Below are 21609 nucleotides of genomic sequence, written 5' to 3'. Positions count from 1 at the left end.
TTCTGCTTTTCCTAAGAGTAATATTTCATCATCTATAAAGCAGACCTGCATTTCAGTTTCAATACACACTTTCAGAGAGACAGAAATTACTCATGCTCAGACTACATTTTTGTGAAACTGAGAGCTAAATTCTGTGTCCTGGTGGTGCTCCCATGGTGTCGTTCTTGTGGTATTTGTTCACTGAAATTGCTCATATGTTGCTGCCTGTGGTGTCAAATGAGATAACAGTAGGCTGCAAAACTGATCTCAGGTCTCAGCCCAGTGGCTAAATGTCTGTGGACTCCAGCGGGTTCTCTGGCTAGTATGGCTGGGGAGCAATGGTGGTGCCTAGTCCTGCTCCCTAATGGCAGTACGGGAGCTCCCTGCTTTGCTGTCCAAATCAGTCATATCATGAGACAGAAATGGGCAGTAGTGGGAGCTATGTTGGGTAAAAAGACTCTAAAGCAAAGATTGTAAAATCCTGGCGGGAGTTGGTTATTGTTTCACATTGCAGAATCTAAATGAAGAGTGTTCTCTTTTCTGCTTTCCCAAGGAAATTGTCTAGTCTCGAATATCTGGATTTGTCCAGCAATAACCTCTCACAAATTCCAAGTGGTTTACCTCGAAACATTGTCCTCCTCCACCTGGAGAAGAATGCAATTAAGGTGATTGGCAGAGATGTCTTGACCCAAATTAAGAACCTGGAGTACCTTCTGCTCCACAATAACAAGTTAAAAGCCCGAGGTATTCATCCCTTAGCCTTCCAAGGCTTAAAGAAGCTGCACACTGTCCACCTGTACAACAACATGCTGGAAAGGATTCCCAGCGGGCTGCCCCGGCGAGTGAAAACACTTATGATCCTTCATAATCAGATCTCTGAGATTAACAGGAACGACTTTGCCACCACTTACTTCCTTGAAGAGCTGAACCTGAGCTACAATAAACTCAAAAGTCCCCAGATCCATCGGGAGGCCTTCCGTAAACTGAGGCAACTAAAGTCCTTGGATCTTTCTGGAAACAATCTCCACACCGTGCCCTTTGGCTTTCCAAAGAACTTGCAGATTCTGAAGCTGAAGGAGAATGAGATAAGCATTATCCCAAAAGGGACTTTGTCTGGGATGACAAAGCTGCGGGAACTGTATTTGAGCAACAATAAACTGAAAGTAAATTCAATTTATTCAAGAGCGTGGAGAGAACTCAGCAGTCTCCAGGTAGAAACATCACCTTCTCTAATTGTTTTAGTAATGCTGATGTCCTTGTCTGTCTGCCTAAGCCAGTTTGTATAGCAGCAATAGTAGGTGTGCATGGTCCTCATGTTTTGGGCTTGCATTCTAGGTGCTACAATCTCTGTTTCTAGAGTAGAAATGATGTGCTGTTGTGCCCGAGGTGAGTACTGCCCACTGCTGACCAGGGTGGTGGTCCACCAATGCACTCCTAATTCTGGGAGGGAAATGTAAAGATATCTTTGTTTCTGAACCCTAATGGTGTCCTATATTTTCAGATAAACATTAGTGAATGTTGTCATTAAAACTGAAATTAGGTCTTTCAAATAGCTTATCTCCCAAAAGGTTTAAAATCAGCTCTGAAGAGAGACAGCAGGAGGAAGGAATGCATAAACAAAAACACTCTTAATTCTCAAAGCCCCCACATCAGCTTATAGTCAGACAGGCCAAGCTGTAGGATTTAGCAGCTCAGCTGGCTAAGGCACCTGGATAGCAGCTAGGAGGTCTGGATTCAATCAGCAGTCTTCTCATTTGCTTAATTGTTGGAGAAAGTTAAACACAAACCATAAGGCAGGCAGGAACAATCACATTTGTGCTGTGCAAAATGACCTTTCAGAATTGTTATGCTGGCTGAAGGATTTGTCTTGCATTTCCTTTTAGGCAACAGCCTGTTTCCCACAGTAGAAGGTATTACCTATGTCATATGGCAACCATCTAGGATGCATATGGTTAGGTCACTGTACTGGCAAAGTTTGTACATCTCAGAGTAGAGCAGGGGTAAGGGACATCAAGCGTATGTCACACTGGCCCCCAGTGTGTTTTCAGACAATCCAAATGTTTATCTATGTGAACATTTCCCTTTCGGTTGTTTCCGGGAGTAAACAATAGGTTGTTTTTCAATTAACATGTGTCAGCACTGCAGCAACAGTATCTGTAGAGCTGTTGGGGTGTGGGGGTGTAAATATATCTAAGATGAGAAGTAGTATGGAGGGAAGATGCTGTTGGGCATTACAGATGCTGGAATTATTTCACTGCAGTGCTTAATAAAATGTAGGCACTGTCACCTGATTTGTTTGTTGTTTTCGAACAAAAGTGGGTCATGAGACTTGTTAGGCAGCTTTAGTTGCTGGTTGGAATGACAAGCTTTCCTTTTCAGAAGGCCTGATTCATAGCTACTTCACGTTGCTTTTATTCTCCTGTCACTCCCTTGTAGTCAGTGTCAAACCAGAGTAATGTGTTGCTGATTCAAATATTGGCCTTTCAGTTGTACCTACCCCACAGCAAACCCTGCGCATATTACACAAGGTTAAGATAGTAGCACAGACTTAAAATTCTGTTAGACTAACAATGCATTTTTGTCTGTTGCTTTTTTCTGGAACAGTGTTACTTACTACCTGTTTCCAGGATCATATATATGAATCTTTTTTATCATTAAGGCCTTAACTGTGCAATTGGTTTATGAGTTGGTGCACTGGAGTGGATTTGACAAATAACCATCACATAAGATCCTGATCATGCGTGTACTTCGCATACGCTTCAGTGACACTGTTTCCATGGAAATCACTGAAGACTATCTGCAATTGCAAAGCTAGGCATTTACATAATTGTTTTCCAGACTGGGATTATATGGAAATTGAAAACACTGAAATCATGACAATCATTTGTAGGAGTGTGACTCTGAATAATGTGTAACTGTTGTGTCAGCTCGGTGCTATGAAAATGCTGCAATACAGCATGACAAAATGCTAGTATTGATCCATTTTCTTGAATGTGATTAATCTGAGGAGTGATCATGGCCTTTAGTCCTGATGTCTTCATACATTCTCCATGTTAGAATATTTCCGTATGTTTTTATGCGTAACTCATAAGTATTCACTAACCTGAGCTAGGGAAGCGTTTGCAGTAGCAGCTTCCAAGGAGTATCAAAAGGCACGTCATATCAAGCATATCTGAAACCCAGTCTGCTTTTAATTCACTTAAAGCAGGCATGGGCTAAAGCCTGGGGACAGAGATAAAGAAATGTTGGAACTCCTAAACAAAACAGCATGATGTCTCCTGTGAAATCATGATGCTAACTAGTAGTGTAAGAAAGCAGAGTTGCCATGGCCACACTTACCTTGATGCAAATTAGAGGTAGATTAAATTAGTTTATGCTATAATAAATATCACTTCACTTTTTCCACCATGAACTCAAACTGAACCTTTCTGCACAGCTGACAATTTGTAGTTTCCACTGTACACAGTGTTTGTCATTTTCTTGACCTCACCAGAAGGGAGATTCTGAAGCAAGACTCACCAAGGTCCCATACGAAAAATAAAGCCTGTTTCCAGTTGATTTTCAAACAAAAAATCCTGGATAAGCTTTGCATAAACGTCTCACTTCTTCACTGTTACTATACTAAGTTTTTTTATAAGTACATATATACGTATGTACGTATTTTTATAGACTTATGTGTATATGTATAAAAAGCAATGAATAAACTTCCAAAGGAGGTGGGGGGGTGTGTGTATAGAGCCAGCCTTTGGAAGCTCATTGGTTGTCAAACTTAAATCTCTTTTTGGAGTGCTGATAATATTTAAATTAAATTATTTATTTGGCCCTTTGTTGTCTCTTCCTTGCAGTCACTAGATATGGCTGGCAACCAGCTGACTTCTATCCCATCAGACCTGCCAGAATCTCTAGAATATCTGTATCTGCAGAACAACAAGATCACAACGGTTTCAGAGAATGCTTTTGAATCCACACCCAAAATAAAGGGGATTTACCTCAGGTAAGGTCAAGTTTCGACTTCAGCACACAAGATTTTTTTCTTTTTCATCCACTTTGTAACTGCTTACTTTTTAGAAAGTATTTAAAATCTTAACTTTCTAAATAAACAACTTTGTTTTACAGTAACGTATGATGAAACTATGCTCAGAAAAGTCATGGATACACATAATAAGTTCTTTCTCTTCGGAGAGTTTGTCCTTCCTTTGCTTATTAGAATGGACTGGGCATGTTAGAAATTCTGGGAAATTAATGTTTAATGTTATGTCATATTCCAGTATTCAGCTGTGAGCTAAAAGTTTACAGTCCACTTGTAGGACTGTAGCATTGCCTGTGTCTGTTAGCCCTGGCTTTTGGCAAAGTCCCCCTCTAGTGAGGCATGTATGACTAGTCTTGAAGTTGTGTGTATTCCGTTGATGGTTTTGTCAGAAACAAATGACAAGTTACGACTGTGACAGTTATGTAACTAAGTTTAGAAGCCTTTCTGGGTTTTTTCCTACTCTGTCAGTTAGACAAGGACTTTGTTTTTATAGGTGACAGATACTGAACTTTTTTAACATATAATGTAAACTCACAGTAATGTAACTGATTTAAGCAGAGATTTATACCACAAGAAGTGAAGCAAGAATCTGGCTTAGTAATATATTCAGTTTTAATCTGATGGAACGTTACTGAAAATATTGCTTAGAAGTAATTTATGAACCCTTACAGAATATTTGATTAAGCTGATCCAGTGGATGTGTTCAAAAAGCCTAGGCTGCCTGCTGCACCAGACTAAATATGGCCTTATTTTGTCTCTGTGCAAGTAAACTATTCTGTAGTTCTGGATAGTTCTGAAGCATAACTTTTTGGATGAATGGTTCTATACCAAGCAAATAAAATTACAAAGTCTGGTGTAAATTAGAGCAGTCTGTCTATTCAGCTGCTCGCATTTATGAGATTTTAGTGAATGCTTGGATGCAAACCAGAAACCACACACCACATTCTATATTTCTATATAAAGAGAAAAAAGGAATTTGCAAAACTGTTTTGCTAACATATTTAGGAGGTAACTCCACCCAAGCGAAGTTGTATTTCTTAATGGGTGGCTATTAATCACTGCAGTGATGTGAAATAATAATATACATCTGAAGTATTAGACAGAATAAAATTTTAAGCATGTTTGAGAGTAACAGACCAAGCAGTATATGTGAGAGGTTCTTAAATTGCAGATTGGTTTATTTATATTGTTGGAAACCCAAATAACAGATGAAAATTTATCGCATCTTGGTTTGTTTCTAAAGGGATACTTTGTACCAGTATTTTGAGTTTTTTGGGAGAAGAATCAAACTATCAAGGGAAGACAGAGAATCTCATGAAAAATCAAGTTACACTTTGAAATGTGTGCTATGGAGCAGATGCCTTTCCTCTCTGGGAAGGAGACAGCGAAATACCAAGAGAAAGAATTTGTAGGGGAGGATTTCCAATGTTACGATTTTTTTTTTCTTTGCAGAATACAGTTCTAGAAGGGGGAAGAGGGACTGGGGCAGGGAAAAGTGGTTTTTTTGAAAGCTCAGTCAGTGACCTTGAATTCAGTGCGAGATACTTAATGTTTCCCAGTATTTCCTTGCAAGGTCCTTTGCAATGATACAGTGCTGTCAGCAAACTTTGTTCAGTCACTGCATTTGCCTGCTTGCTAATCAGTACCTGCTTTCCCTTCCTTTTTCCATCCAGAGGAATCAGGACTTCTAGAGTACTGTTGTGGGTGAGTGAAAAGTTAGAGTAACTTGGGTCAGTGTAAGTTAGAGTAACTCTGGAGAATGGTTTCTTCCTAGTCTCATCTAGGAACAATTCTGTTGGATATAGAAATGGGTTTATTTTGACAGGAAGGCCTTTTTTTGTTTTTTTTAAAGGTTTAATAAGATTGCAGTTGGAGCACTGAAGGAAAGTACCTTCCAAAACCTAAAGCACTTACAGGTACTGGATATTGAAGGGAACCTTGAATTCAGCAACAGTTCAAAGAATAAAGATGACTCAGAAGAGGAAGTGGAAGATGAGGAAGAGGAAGAACAGCTGAGATAAAATGTGAATTCACACAATCACATCATGTGGGAGGTAACAGCTGTAGTTTAGTTAAATCAAGGACCCAGTTCTCAGGCTCTTGTGTAAATAATCCCAATTCACAAGTATGACTGAAACAAGTGGGTGTCTGAGCCCTAGGCTCAAAGACTGCCACTAAAACATGACTGGGAAATGCAGAATCAAAAAGGGTTGAAAATACATTATTTTGTGAAATGAAATAGTATATATCTGTGTTTTGTCACAGGCAGTGGACTGTTCATAGTGGCTTCATCTTATAGCTGCACAATAGGTAAATGTGAAGGTCATTATTTACTAATTCTGATAACTGAAAATGACACGGTGTTTCATGGTATTTTTAAGCACCGAGTTAAGGAAAACAAAAAAACAAACTGTGAAGTGTACTGATGCAGAAGACCATGTGAGCTGAAAATGGGTTAAAAAAATGAACCAAATAAAAGAAGGATAGACCCCTCGGTGTCTGTTTAAACACAGCACTAAGATTATAACCTCTATTTCAAGTACTGACCACTTGGAGTGGGAAGATAATTCTATACTTGGTATATTTCTTGGGGAAAGAATATCTGCTTCAGATCACTTTTGGAGGTGGTATGCAGGGCTGGTCCAGGATAACCAGTCCTCACAACAGCCTGTGCTTTTGCTGCTGGTAAGTCTTGGTGAGGGTTCATTGCTCACTTCATCCAGATTCATTGAAAGGCCTCTGGCCAGTTACAGGTTGTGATTGCTACTGATTTTGATTCCAGACTGGTAATTGAACTTAACATCTCACTATTCTGTAAACAATCTGGCCAGCCACTCAATCTCTCTAGCTGAACCTTATTTCTTTTCAACGGCAGAAGAAGAGATGAAGGGATGATGTTTGAAGAACGTGCATTTTTCCATTAGAAGAATAGGGAAGTGCTTAATGCATCTCTTAAGCATTTGGTGTTCAAAGATGATGAGGTTCAAGACACTACTGTCTACTTTTGGAGATGTAAACTCCAAGACTTGAAAAAAATGTTTAGTTTTGTCCCTAATGGATATTTTGTCATGGAGAATGACACAAGGAATTACTAGGACTAGTGCTAATATGTTGAAAAGATAATGGGGCTTGAAAAGGGCAGAAGCTTCTTGGAAAGTCAAACACTAGAACTCCTGGCTGGGCTATATGAAAACTTTGTGAGAGAAGAAATAATTTGTCTACAGACTTAAAGTGCATAAAATTTGTGAATCAGTGCATCTCTTGTTTAGTTTGGGGCATGTGTGACATGTCAGCAGGTACTATGTTTAGCATATTCTGGATTCTGGATTCCATTATGTAATTGATTTTGTTTTTCTGATGTTTTACAGGAAAGCATACGGAAAATCACATATATGTCTATGTGTATATATCTATATAGATATACAGAGAACACTTAGCAAAATGTGCAATGAATTACGCAGAAACTGTCATGGCACTGGGCCAGGCTCATGGAAGACAGTGTGTTACAGTGCCTTATTCAGGGAGAGACCCTGAATGCCTTTCCAAAGCTTCCAAATCATCTTATACAAGACCACGGATCATAAGGGATTGCTCTGGAACTCACAAAAGCTGGCTTTTGTTTCTTCTGTTTCTCTTCCTTCACTGTTTCCATCTGTAATAACAATATGGGACTGTTTTGAACACATGCCTTCAAATGCTGTTTTTGTCACTGCATCTTAAGTGAACCATGCATATGCTTCTTTTCTTTTCCTCCACCTCAAAGAAGCTGTTGCTGATCAGGCGAGACGGATATCAACAGTAGTTTCATGTGTGGAGCAGTGTATGAGGCATTTTGGTCATCAAGCGGCAGTAATAATTCTGGATGCAACTATTCCTCTAACAATGTGTATATTTGGATGCAAAAAAAAAAGTAAGGCTGGATCCCATAATATTTTATCTCTACTGCCAAAGCCTGCAGTACATGCCTGTTTTAGAAAGGTTTTAAGATAAAACAAATGCTGTTGTGAATATATATAAAAAATCTGTATGTCTGCCTTCTAGAGCTTTGGTAAGGTTTTTGTCTTGCCGTTGTTTGCCCATGTGGGAGTTGTGTGGATGTCTCTGAAGGTATGTCCAGGAGATTGAGTAACAGTATGCAGTTTAATATATGTGGTAGAATTTTTCACATCTTGTGTATCATTCACGTTAAAGAGTCTGAAGTGAGACTAATGAAGCAAAAGAGATAAGTGAATGTGGGGCATCTTAAGAGAAAACAAGAGAAATTTCTGTTTAGTTCAACTCTGGAGACAGTGCCTGCTGTCATATGCTCTTAAAGCCTCACATGTTTTATGGTGTTGAGTATTCTCAGCTCCCGTTGGTATCATGGAAAATAAAGAAACCAAGGAAAAGAAGACCTACAGAGGTACCTGGATGGCAAGTTGCTTATTTGATTAAAATGTCCTTCATCTGAGGCAGCTAATCTGCTTCATGAAATGGTCTTTTCTTTTGAGGATTTCTGATTGAACACGTGTTGTTTTGCATACTGCATTCCAGGATTTACTTGGAAACACAGTTGGCTTAAGTTTTTTCCGTCTGGAGAAGATCTGGTTCTGCACTCTCCTTTGGGTTCCCATAGCACATGACGGTAATTTCAATCTGATATTTGCTACCTTAGACAATTCAACATGATCATGAATCATAGAAGGAAAGATTGCTTCCTGAAAAAAAAAAAAAAAAAAAAAGCTTGGCTCTAAAAATTGCAAAACCCCCACATTTTTGAATTTCGGCTATGCAATAAAATAGCCTTCCAACTGACTTTTGGGATAGATTTCTACATAAAATATTTACAGAATATAGTTCAGATCAACCAGCTATCTCCAGCAAAGCCCAGTGGAAGTTCTGCTAGTCTTTGGTGAAACAGACCAATTTATTATGCTCCTGATCAAGCTGAGAATATGCAAATTTGTAGTTTTATGGAAAACTGCTTGATTATCCTTAAACTTCAGTCCCTTACACTGATTCTATGAGAAGTCATGTGCCCCAGAATCCCTTTGAATGCCTTTAGAGTCTGATGTGGTGAATGCAGGGGTGAAGGTAGATTTTAACACCTTGTAGAATCAGGCCCAAAATTTCGGGATGATACATACACTGTTAAACTTCTTAATTAAGTATCAGCCTTTGCCAAAGGAGATCCACCTATAGATGAAGGAGCATATCCTTTTAGACCAAGTAGAGTTAGGAAACCCTTTTCCAGGTTACTTTCAAAATAATTGCATGCTGAATCTGTCCTTTAAAGGGGACAGTTTTCCAGCGGAAAAAAAAAAAAAAAAAGGGAAAAAAAAATACACCCTCTCCAGTAAAAGCCTCAGAACCTCAAGAGGAATGTCTTCATTATCCTGTAAGAGATCGATGAGGTGGAGCCACAAGCTGGGTTCCTCACTTACCTGGTATCATCAGCAGCTATGACATAGGACATAAAAATATCAAAATAAAATGGTTGTTTGTTTCTTTCAAAGGAATAAGAGGCTCCATGAGAGATGATGAGGAACAGTCAGAAGTCTATGGGACTAAGCCGGCATATCTTTTTGGCTGTGGGTGGTACCTGTAATCCAGAGGTCCAGCCCAGACCTTAGGTGGAGCAGGACCCAGGAACAGGGTCTAACTTCATTTAACGAAAATGAGGAGAGCTGGGAAGTTGGCTGCTCCTTGGGCCACAAAGTTGGGCCAGGAAGAGGCAGCAGACCTGTTGTTTTCCTGTAACTTTCTTCCAGTGAATTGCTCGGATTTGGCAAAGAGAGGAATAGAAAGTTTTTAAGGTTGGGGTAGATGTATGGATAGTGAAAACTTGAAGTCTAAAACATTCAGTTGGTGCCTTTATTCCTAAGTATGCATTTGCACATGCTTGGTATTTGTGCGTGATTCTCTGTGCAGCCCGGGTCTGGGTTTATTTGCTGTTTTTCTTTCAAAGGCCACATTTCCTCATTACAGAGGATGCTGCACAAAATGGCGGGGAAATGGGATTTTTCTGAGATTGGATACGATTTGTCACAGCCACAGGAGTACAAATGTGGCACATGAGCTATCAAGAACTCAACGGGTGCCAAAAATAGCCCCTGGATAATGAGCTTTTATTGTGGATGGTGGGCACAGGGCCCGGCTGTGACTGCAGCATTGAGGGGCCATTGTGCAGCCATTCTCCCCCTCGTCCCTGCTCCCTCAGGCTCCCCCCTCGCCCCGAGGCTGGGGCACCCAGCACCCACTCCCACCTTTGCTCCCCTCTGGCTAACCCCAGCGGCTTCCTGGGGGAGCTCGGGGAAAAAAGGCGGAGGATAACTGTGTCTCCAGGAGTTTGATCTCCTCACAAGAGGGTTGTGGCCTGTTTCCCTCCCAGGGTGCCAGGTGGGGCTGCAGGGCCTGCGCTGAGGGGCTGTGTGCCAGGCTGCACCTGGAGAGAGCCTGTTGCCTTCTGCTCCCCATGTTCACAGAAGTGGAGGGCTCCTCCTGCCCCAAACGGAGGGAAGGGAAAAGTCCCCCGCAAAGGAGCTGGAGCTGTCCCGTCTGCTGTGAGGAGAGGAGGTGCCCTGGCCATGACTCTGCTGTGCAGAGGGAGGTGGCACAAGGCCGAGGCCTTCCCTCCTCCAAGATGGCGCCCTGTGAGCCCCTCTTCAAGGAATGACAGGACCTTGCCGGTGACCAGCCGACCCCAGCCTCAGCTGGCAGAGGGGTGAGTTGTGGGGGACAGCAGCAGCCATGCTGCCAGGGAGGGAGGTGGGCTGAGGGGCTGGGGGAGGCCAAGGGCCTTTGTGGTGTGGTGAGGGGGCTTCTGCTCTGCCTCGAGGGCCTTGACATGCCATGCTGTGCTCTCTGGGGTTCAAGTGTTATGTTTCATGAGAAAAAGGTGCTTTACACAGTAAGCAGATATTCTTCTAAGGAAAAATTAATTAAGAAAAAAAAAACCCAACAAAAACCTCCACAGAAAAACTTTTGGCCAAATTTGAACAGGGGTGTGGTGGGGCAGGAGGGAGGCTACAAGGTGGTCCCTTGGGGAAGCGGCGGCAGCTCCCAAGGAACCACCAGCTGCAGACCTCTGGCAGCGGTGCAGCATCTGCGCGGCTGCTGCCCCGGAGAGCTGCCAGCCACCCTCCTCACAGCCGCCGCGGGGTCAGCCGCGCCGGGGTGAAGATCTGCTGTATCTTCTGAACAAAAGTATAGCTGCTTTGGGGACTTGGAGGTTATTTTTCTTCACTTCCTCCCTTAAATACTACAGGATTGTCCATTAAAGGGATGGTGGGGGAGAGGATCCTGCAACTCTTGCAGGTGCTGGAGAGTCGAGCTGGTGGGCCTGCTCCTAAGGCATCTGTGGTACAAACCCCTTCCTCCTCTTCTGCTGCTTTGCCAGACAGATAGAGGGGACTTTTTTCTGAAAAGGCTGAGGATATGGAGTAGCACAAGTTAGGTATGTGCAGGAGTAAGGCTACGGACCTGCATTAATAAAGCTCCTCCCTTGGACCTGACTACCATTTTTCTGCTCCTCAGTGGTCCACACAGAGTGGAGAGGCAGGAGGAATCTCTTCGAAACACCACAGTTGTTCTCTTTTGACAGTGGTTCCTGGTGGTCAGTAAGGGTTTAGTTTATGATGCTGTTTGTCACCATGTTGACTAAGCCCACTAGCAGGTTTACAAATTTTGCTTACAAAAACATAGTAAGAATATAGACATATTCCACAATTAACATTTTTGACAGGAAGCAGTCTCTGGGAAAGCTTCTATGATATGGTCCAATATCCTATTGATTGATTTCACTTTATGCTGTTATATTGGTGAGACTTTCTTCCTGAGTTTGGGAATAATTGTCCTAGAAACTTAAATGTATATCAAGTTTTGTGTAATATGAATGTAGCCCTATTTTTTAAAGATATTTCAGTCTCTAATGGGATTAATTTATGGAGGTTATTGTAATTGCTTTATTATGTTGCTAATATAAGAACAGTGAGTAAATTCCCTAAAGAACTCAGTTTCCTTTAGTGAGGAAAATATTGGTGTGCCTTGTAGCTCTGATTCATACTGCTATTGTAAAGTCAGCCAGCTGTGAGATATATATGGAGGCAGTGGATGATAAATGTGTTCTAATAATCCAGTATACAAAGTGTTTCCATAAAAATTCTTCAGTAGTATCCAAGGACATTAAACAGTCCATCAATAAAGTCCTTTAAATGGTTTTGAATCAGGCAAAGGCTGTTTTAACGCACAGTTGTACAGGCTATCTCAAGTTTTCCCCATGGTAGTTCCAGAATCTGTTTTTAGCATAGGATTATGATACTTCTGAGAATGTTGCTTCTGATAAAAATTCAGATTGATCTGCAATATTCTCAGCTCCAGTTGCAGACAAGAAATGAATGAATCTCATGCTTTTGTTACTTAGGATATAATTGTGTGTTTGTTGACAGTCATCAAAGGCATTAGCTTTTAAAAATCTTTACTTAGGCTGTATCTTTTACACAGGATTAAAATTAACTTTGATTACTTCTATAGCACTTATATAGGTCTCTCCCCTTCTTTATGGTGGACCTCTGTTTTGGGTCTGTTTAATTCAAATGCAGCAGTAGGATAAAACTCAAAGCACTTTACTGATGTGCAGAAGAAGGTAGAGTTGCTGCACTGTTGATGAGGCACCCTCATCATCCACAGCTTAAAAGATTTGGCACTGGAAGACGCACTTTGGTTGTTCCTACTCTCTCTGTAAAGCAGGTAGGACTGATGACAGTGAATCTTCCAATGCCAAACCAGGTACAAACAACCAAAGTGAGTCTTCTAGGTCGTTCCCACCTGCTTTCAGAGAGGGGACAAACAAATCTCTGGGATGCAGATAATCTCCAGTACCTTTTGTGAAATTTACTCTGGAGAGCTGCAGATTACTTGAGCAGAAAGTATAGTATGGAGCTGTACATTAGCCCTGCACATAGCACCAGTGAGAAAACAACTGAGAATGAGCAGTCATAGTGGAAATTCTCTCCATCGGAGAGTTTTGAGACTTCCTTTCTGAACTTTCTGTTCAAGCTAGCTCCAGCCACAGTGCTGGACTGATACCCTCCTGGCCATCCTGATTTCTTTCTCCCCAGATATTTGGTTAGGAAGGATTTCATGTCAGAGAAATGCTTTCTTCTATTAAAAAAACCCTAGAAGATTGGATGATTTTTCTAAAACAAAGATCATACATTTACTGATTAAACTATAAGGAAAATATAGACTACCCAAAACTCTGTACTTTGAGTTTGTTTTGAAGAAAAGTCATGAAATATAAAAGAACTATTTGAAATATTTAAATGGAAAAGAAGATGGAAGATTAGGGTTGAAAAAACTCAGTTTTACTTAGTTCTGTATAATTTCCACATGTTTTTAATAGCCTAGTGGTAAAACCCAATAAAACCACTAGAAGCAATGAAATCATAATGAAACATCTCAAGGTCAGTCTTGTTTTTCTTTTGGTTTTGCCATTTAGCCCATACAGAATTTGTAGCAGATGTAATGTGAGATATCTGCGAACATAAAACACTTCTTGTTTTGCTTCCCCTGCTTTTTCCATCTTATTAAAATATGCTTCTTCGTGGGGGTGGTGGTGGGGAGAAGCCAGAGATATTATACCCTTATTAGGAAAGTTCAAAAGCAACAGTTAACTACAGTAAGTTTCATGTGGTGGGTCAAATAATGGCTTTCAGCTAGCGTTGTGTGCAGACACATGCAAGCGTACATTTCATTCCTAAATGAAATGCAGATACCTCTTTGTGATGAAAGATGACTGCTTTTAAAGCAACAGATGCAGAACTCTGTACCTTACAGAAGTCAAACTCCTATGATGGAACTTGAAAAGCAGAACTGCGACCTACCATGAGCACAACTGTAATTCTCAGTGGCATGGGAAGTCTAGGGTTTTGTAGTGCCTTAATTGAAAACACTTTAGGAACAATATTTGTTCCTTCTTGTGCTGGACTGAATGCTTTATGCTAGTTTGGAAGAAAGGCCAGGATGCCCTACCACCAGAAGTCTTTGTGAATACAAATAAGTTTTCATCATAGCACAAATAGGAGAAGGCAAAGAGTTGTTCCATTAACTGCATAGTCTGTTCCGATAATTTTCAGTAAGTGAGAGGTGGCCAAGAATTAGTTGTGATGGGGTAGCCAGTGAGTCACAGATGCTTGTGGATACCTGCAGACCTGTCTTTAGTGGCTGTCCACAAGCAGAAGCTTTGTGAGGAAAGGGATGGCTTGCTCCATCCCTACATCTCCAGCTGCTGGTACCTTTTTATCTTGAAGCCAGCCAGGAAAGGAGGTTTGATTCTATTGCAGGAGAATAAGTGATTAAACACTCTTCCTCTTCACCTAGCAATACTCACCATCTTGTCTTCCTGAAGCCTTCTTTATTTGTTCCCTAAAATACCACTCTCTCAGTACCAGACTGCTATGATTTTACTTTGACAGCCTGTAAAATATCTAAAATATCCTGTGACACAAATCTGCCAAAAGTCTCAGCTGTGCCAAATCCATTCCCATATATCATCTTCTAGGCTATGGGGATGCAACCGTTGCTACTTCATAAATGATGGAATCTGAGGTTTTGTCACTTAAAACAGGAGCCTGGCAACTCCTGTGAGTATTGTGAGTAGCAATCCTGTGCATCCAGAGAGGGAGAAGTGGCTAATCCAAGGTAATCATATGAGTCCCCTTTAATGTGTTATGTAACGGTCTCAGTCTTCAGGTGATTTATCTTTACCATGCAACAGCCTGCTGAATTAGAAAACTACTTTTTCTCTGTTTACAGATGGAAAGCAAACCCTGCGTTCTTGTGGTCACTTGACCATAAGATCACATGAGAAATCTGTGATAGTGAATAACGAACTGCACTTAGTCAGTGGCCACCCTTCCTGTTCTATTTTTTTCATCCATTTGGGGTTTCGTGGGACAAACCCTCCTATAAATTCCAGAAATATCAATCAGTATGCTCCAAAGTAGTTAGTGAGGAATGTAATTTTGAGCATATATTGCCGCCTTAGTTTTATCTGCAATCATAGGCTAAAGCGAGAAATTTAATACATGTATTTCATTTGCAGCTTGGCACTTAGTGAATGGATACATTAAATTTGTCTATTCTGGGGCCTCTTTTCCAAATGCAGCAAAGTCAGACATTTTCCAGCTATTACTATTGCAAAAAGATGTGATCCTCTACTGCAAGATAGGCAGCAGTAGCATCCCTGTAAGAAAAATCCCTGCTGAAAAACCTACGCTGCTTTCTCTCCTTACTGTATTTAGTCCTCAGCTGGAGAGCTGTAATCTCAGCTATCTTAGTGCCTGGAGGGGAAAACCAGCAATTCCTCATTGCCACTGTGTCTGTAATGAAAGATAGCTGTCTTGATGTAAAAATGCACCTGGTCATTCAATAGAGACACAGACCCAGGAGTACTTAGCATTGGGCAAGATCAAAGGCAGCCTGAGTTTTCCAGATTCAATTCATTTCCCAGGTTACACATTTCGCTTGCACACATCAACCACCTTCTGCTAGTAGTTACCTCATTTTTATGAAAAACACAGACAGGACTGAGGTCGTTTCCAAGACTATGCATCTGGCTTGAAGATGAAGCTTTCTGTCTGCTTTGAAAGTATTACAAATGAGTTTGCTGCTGTTACAAGGGGACGAAAATAAATGTTGTAGAATTGAGAGACCTCATCAAATGGGAAGTTACAGACTTACTGTACATTCTAAGTGCTTTAGAATTGCTAGTATAGCATGGAGTATAACAATTTAATGCTCCGGCTAATTATTTAGAATATCTTATTTGTATGTTGGGATACATATTCAGGTGGCACAAATAAGCTTAGCTGCAATTAAGTTGTTTAAGTGACATCAATTAAGTCTAGCTGAGAAAATGACTAACTGTATTAGTTCCATAAACTTTTCCATAAACATTAGTTCCATAAACATTTGGGATGACAGCCAAAAGCTCTTGGGATTTAGTGGGATGCATAAGTGCTGTGGTTATGTCTCCTTCTCCCACTTCTAATTCTTGCACAAGGATTTATTACAGCAATTCAACACTTCAAAACTTCCTTGGTGTTTGCAAAATCCTCAAGAACCTGTTAAAGATGTCTTTAATGATATTTTATGCCACAACAATCTGGAGTGGCTTCTTTCCTCCCAGTAGTGTCACTAGAGCAATGCAGTTGCAAATTAACAAGGATAAAACAACAGTCTCTGGTATGTATATGTTAATTTGGCTTACTTCCCAAATTATTTCTTCCATAGTTGTATACAATGCACCACCTTTCTTAATTATCCTCTCTCCCTCCTCAACACTCTCCCCTAGGGTGTCTTGAGTATACTTTAATTGGCTAAGTTCCCTTTCTTTTTAGCAAGGGGAGGCAACTTCAAAATAAGGTTGAATGTTGCCAGTTAAGAAATATGTTCTTTCCACATATACTTGAAAGTATTCCATGCAAACTGTTGTAATTAGTGATTGATTGGTTGATTGATTGATTTTTTTTAATATGAAAGTTTTGAAACTATAAAGGTCACATGTTTGTTTTTATGCTTTGAAAGTAGGAGAAGCATATTTACCAACACAAAGCTTACACTTTAACTCCATAATCAACTGCTTCATTATTTTTGTTGGAAGGAACTGTGATTATAGCTGGAAAATGTGAACAGATCCATGCGTGCAAGTATGATACGGCACCTACTGCTAGCCTAATTGCACCATGTGTCAAGCTGCTTGACAACAAACACCATGAGACACAGAAAACAGCTAACATGGAGGAAAACTTACCATAAAAACGGTTTTAACTTCAGTGTTTGCCTCTCTCCAGTTAACAGTGGTGTCTTGTGTTCAGTGCAGAATGACTGTAGTAGCAGTCAAATGCTCCAGTCATAGTCACACCACACTAAGCAACTAATATTTACCAGAACAAAGAGCTGAAGTGACGTAGGCCTGTGTTTAGCACTACATGATACAACAAATGATAAAGGTCAGGTGAGAAACTGGACCACTGCCTTCCTCCCAGCTGAATGGGAGGCACATATTGGTATAAAACCCAAGTTTTAAAGATCCAAACAATATGTAAAAAGAAAAAAAGGGCATTTCAAATTTGCAGAGCAAAACTGGACACTCTTTGAATAGGGTTTGAATACAGAAGGCTAATTTTAAAACAGCCTGTTGATTCCATAAAAACATGCCTTCACACATGAGATTTCCACATTCCCTACTTAGCAGAGTGTAAAGGGCAAAATTATGGTTTTCTTTGTTGTGTAGGACTCATGTTGGACAACAAGCGGCTTCTTCTGGTCTTTAGAGGTTTACTTCATCTGAAGTTCTACTTGTAGAAGTCACAGCTTCTTAGCACTAGAGTTGGCTTAGACCTCTTGAGACATGGCTAAGCTGAAGAGTGTCAGACTAAGTAAGCTGTCTCAGGCAAGCAGGCAAAAGGATTTGCACTTTGTAGTTAGCCAGAGGTTGTAGGTGGCTAGAGAAGGTGCTGGTGGTAAGGCTGGTAGCACTTGCTGCTTGGCAGACTGTGGCACATTGGAATGGTGTGTGGGCAGACTCATCCAAACCCACTTAGTAGTTTGGAACTACTCATTCCAAATCTTGGATCTGCTTGGCCTCTTCATTTTTATCTACGCAAAGTGACTGTAAAGTGATAGATGACTGGCAGGATTTTACTGTCACTTCACATAGCTGTGATGGGCTGTGTGAAGTTGAAACTTTATGTTACGTTTTCTTTGTTGGCAAAGTCAGCATGCAGAGATCCTGCCCTCTCCGCAAGTGCTTATGCTGTTTCATCCCTGGCTGCTTGGTTTTGTCCCTGTGTCACCCCTTTGTGTTGACACAACTGTCTGTTAGGACTGTGCTGAAAACATATGTGAACTGGTTTGAATTAAAAATACTTCTCATCCGATTCTTCATCTGGCCTCATAAATAATTGGGTCTGTACAGCTGGGAGAGGAGGGGAGACAGTGCACAGAGGAATGGACAGCTGGGGAAGGATGAAGGGGACCTGGAGCTGCCAGCACTGCTGAGATTAAAGTATCAGATGCTGTGTTTGTCATTTAGTGCTTCTGCCCATTCAGAGAGATACAGACCAGCCACAGCTCTCCCAAATCAGTCATTTTAATGGCACTCTGTAGAGCAGGTCTATTATAGGACTTGTTCAGAAGCAAATAGTTCTGAATCATTTCAGTTCTTCCCTATTCTTGGTGTTCTGTGTTTGTTGTTTTCACTTTAGGATCAAATCAGGAAAATAGTTACCAACTACATATATTTTCAAATTAATACATCCTTTCTGAGGGATTATAGGCAAATAAGATGTATGATTGTTCTTTCTGGCTTTACAATTTGGTATTTAAACTACCTATGCTATAGCCCTCTGAGGCAACTAATTAGTGCATGAAAAAGAAAAAGAAGGAGCCCTCAAAAAAGAGGTGAATATGCACACCCCAGGAAAACCATTAATCGTATGCATGAAGTACTCCTGGTGAGTGTGGAAATTGTCCTTTTTGACTGGGTTATTTTTTTCTCTACAGGTGAGGTTATTTTTTCTCTACAGCATAGTGCAATATCTGAAACTCATATGCCACATGTAGCTAAATATAATATTTCAAGTGTATTGGTATGAACTAGTATGTAATCTCTGGATCAAATCCCAACTTTCAAAAGGTCTCCTCACTTCCACTCTCCATTTTAGCAGAGAAATAAGGAGACACTAACAGAAGTGCACAGACAGCCTGCTTTTAAGTGGCAGGTTTATTAAAAATGTTCTCTATCACAAACATTGGAAACATACTCAGCAGATTTTATTGTAACTGATTCAGTAAATAGTGAAAAGGGAGTAACTGTCAATGTAGATCAGCCACTGAATTATGAAAAATAATGGGCTGGTTTCCACAGCAAACTCCCCACAAAACCCCAATATTGCTCAGCATCATCAGGTTCCAGTTTGTGCTCAGTCTGTCCTTAGGATGAAGTATATGATTCACAAGTTTGAGCTTTGGGTTTATACATATTTACATTAGAACAGCCTACAGATTACAGGAGAGGACACATTAGCACCAGTGCTTATGGATTAGGGCTCACATCACCTCTGCCACTGCATGTACGTGGTAGTGACTCTACTGAAGAGTTAGGTTAAAAAAAGGTTAATAAATCTGGCACTTGGAAGGCAAACTGTGCTCTGCAGTGACCTAGGAATTCTTTGTGTTATGTATCACACTTGAATGCCTGTGTCTGAGGGCTGCCCGTCAGAATTGCCTTAATGTGCTTTCTTGCAAAAATGCATGCTTTGCTTCACTTCTGCTTACTGTTCTTTAGCAATATACGTAACCCCTTGAGATCAGGAAATCAGTGTGATTTTCTTACCACTGTTCTAAAACTAAGCACAAACTCTGTATTTAACAATATTAGACAAAATTAGTACCTTTAGCAGTTTTGGTAAAACATTTTCACATAGCAAAAAATCTACATAAATACAGTGTTCATAATTACTGACATTCACAAAAAAAGGCTTTGGTTAGAAAATCAGAAAGGGTCAAATAAAAAAAAAGCTTAAAAAAAAAGAAGCCAAAGGAGCGTTGAATACTATATTGGAGTCAAGTGAGTGCAGAATAAAACAGTAGTCGTCCATTAGTTAATTTTTCAGTATTAAAATCTTCCACTTAAAGAAGCCCATGTCTCTTGCAAGCTGTGTGCCTTTCCTGACGTTCACAGCTGGTCTCCTAGCTCCAGTACAAGCAGGGTGGCGGTAATTCCACATTTTCCTGTTCAAGGCAAAGAGTCCCTCTTCCAGCTGTGAGGTAGAGATTGGGTATCAGGTCACTGCGGTATGAGATACCACTGAGTGTAGCAGTTACACATTTGTTTCTAGTTCATTTATTTCAATAGTGCAGTGGTCTTTACTGTTGGATTTCTTAGTGTGATTCTCCACTGGACTTTCTTCTTGCTCCACTTGTACGGGTATGTGGTGCTGAAACCCTTTCACTGTTTCTGGTCCACGAGATTCATTCATGGTCTTCACACAGCCATTTCTCTGGTAAGCCACAATCTGATGGACGTTAATAGGCTTAGTTTCACAGATCAATGGCACCTATGTGAAAAGCATTAAGATCTGGAATACTGCCACTGTTTGCTGTATACAACAGGAAAGGAATTTTTTACTTGGAAAGCTTGTGATCTGCTTTACATTCACCAGGATTATCTAGGGCCTCCAACAGACTTCCAGGACCTGTTTCTCATATACACTAAGCCATCTTTGCATCATCTAGATAAAGTGAAGATATCTCTAAGTATGCAAAAATGAAAATTCTGTCACAACTCTGATTTAACTTATACTTACAGTAATAACTGCTTGCATCAGTAAAGTGATATAAGTAGGGTAAATAAAGCTTAGAATTTCAGGGCTAAGTTTGAAAGATACACGCTCTCAATGACCAGTATGCTAAGCTGTGGGCAATGCTTGCTCTGGAGTACAGTCACATAGACCAGTAAGTCAGTTGTTGTTGCCTTCTGCCTTTCTTCTAACCCAATAAACTAACACCTGTCTTTTCAGTTTGCACTGTTTCAAAAGAAATAAAGAGGATTTTATTGACTGATTCATAAGTTAAATATTGAAGTGTCCTTTAAATCAAACCAGAAGTTCTGGAAAATAAGACGCAAATACTGGCAGAGAAAAGAAGTGGGCTTGCAGCTGAGAAAATTTGGCCTTTGGGTATACATTACTAACTCTACGAATTATGCAGCCAAAATGTATGGCAGATTAATGGTGTATTTTAATACCATTCTAGAGTATGATGCAAAGAAAAATCTCATCACAGATGACTAAATAATCCCTTATGAGGGATTTTATATTCTTCAAATATCTCTTCTTGAGTTCTGACTGAGTTCGAAATACAGCAATGAAATGTCAGGAGGCCTGTGTTATGCAGGAACTCAGATTACACTTCTGGCTTTGTAATGGATGACATACCTTACCATTAGGTTGTATGTTTAGTATTATTTTAGCTAGCTGTATGTGTAACCCATATATTCAGGCCTAATCCTGTCATCAGTAATTACTGCAGGTGTTAAGTACCTCAGAGGATAAGGTCTGTCTTTCTATATAAACCTTGAAAGAGCAGGAATTTTAAATACCTGTTGCAGGAAGGCATGACAATGGGATTTACCAGAAAGATAGACTACTACAAATGATGCACAGAAATGAAACATGCCTTGTGAAAATCAGTTCTGATGAAGGAATTTTTCTCATGAACTATTCTGTCTGTGTGGAATAATGGTAGTGAGAGTCTGCCATGAGCTGAAATGGTTGGAGATTAGCACCTCCAAGCATGATGGGCTAGTGGAATAAGGAATCTCCTTTGTAAAGGATTTGAAGGAAGAGGATAAGGAGTTCCTGGTATAAGGAAAGACTGAATGATGCATGCCAAGGAGGAAGGAAAAAAAAGCATAGGAGTGGAGGGAGGCAGGGGCAGAATACAGAGGTATGTGTGGTGTATGGAGTAAAGATACAGAGAAGGAAAAACAGGTGTAAGGAGGGACTTGTATTAAATGTAGAAGGCATGAAGATGTCTGAGAGTGAAGTCTAAAA

General features: G+C 40.4%; 2 protein-coding genes across 7 annotated transcripts in view; one reads left to right on the top strand and one right to left on the bottom strand.

The window, feature by feature from the left end:
* The window catches only part of PODN (podocan), a 33142-nt gene extending 23777 nt beyond the window's left edge, over positions 1–9365 (top strand). For 2 of the 3 annotated variants that reach the window (XM_037404544.1, XM_037404543.1), the window contains 4 exons: positions 533–1190; positions 3825–3973; positions 5862–6063; positions 7378–9365. In XM_037404544.1, coding sequence (XP_037260441.1) covers positions 533–1190; positions 3825–3973; positions 5862–6030 — 976 coding nt within the window. In that variant the 3' untranslated portion in view covers positions 6031–6063; positions 7378–9365. The remainder of the gene's footprint in view (positions 1–532; positions 1191–3824; positions 3974–5861; positions 6064–7377) is intronic. The other variant, XM_037404542.1, reaches the window with a different exon arrangement.
* Positions 9366–18758: 9393 nt separating this feature from the next.
* Positions 18759–21609, bottom strand: part of SLC1A7 (solute carrier family 1 member 7) — a 54601-nt gene continuing 51750 nt past the window's right edge. Inside the window, exon 11 of one of the 4 annotated variants that reach the window (XM_037404547.1) lies at positions 18759–19815. In XM_037404547.1, the coding sequence (XP_037260444.1) occupies positions 19657–19815 (159 nt within the window). In that variant the 3' untranslated portion in view covers positions 18759–19656. Of the gene's footprint in view, positions 20581–21609 lie in introns of all 4 variants that reach the window. The other 3 variants (XM_037404546.1, XM_037404545.1, XM_037404548.1) reach the window with 3 other exon arrangements.

The sequence above is a fragment of the Falco rusticolus genome, chromosome 11, assembly GCF_015220075.1.
Source record: "Falco rusticolus isolate bFalRus1 chromosome 11, bFalRus1.pri, whole genome shotgun sequence".
Lineage (NCBI taxonomy): Eukaryota > Metazoa > Chordata > Aves > Falconiformes > Falconidae > Falco > Falco rusticolus.
The sequence above is the reverse complement of the archived record's forward strand: the minus strand, read 5'-3'. Positions and strand labels throughout refer to the sequence as shown.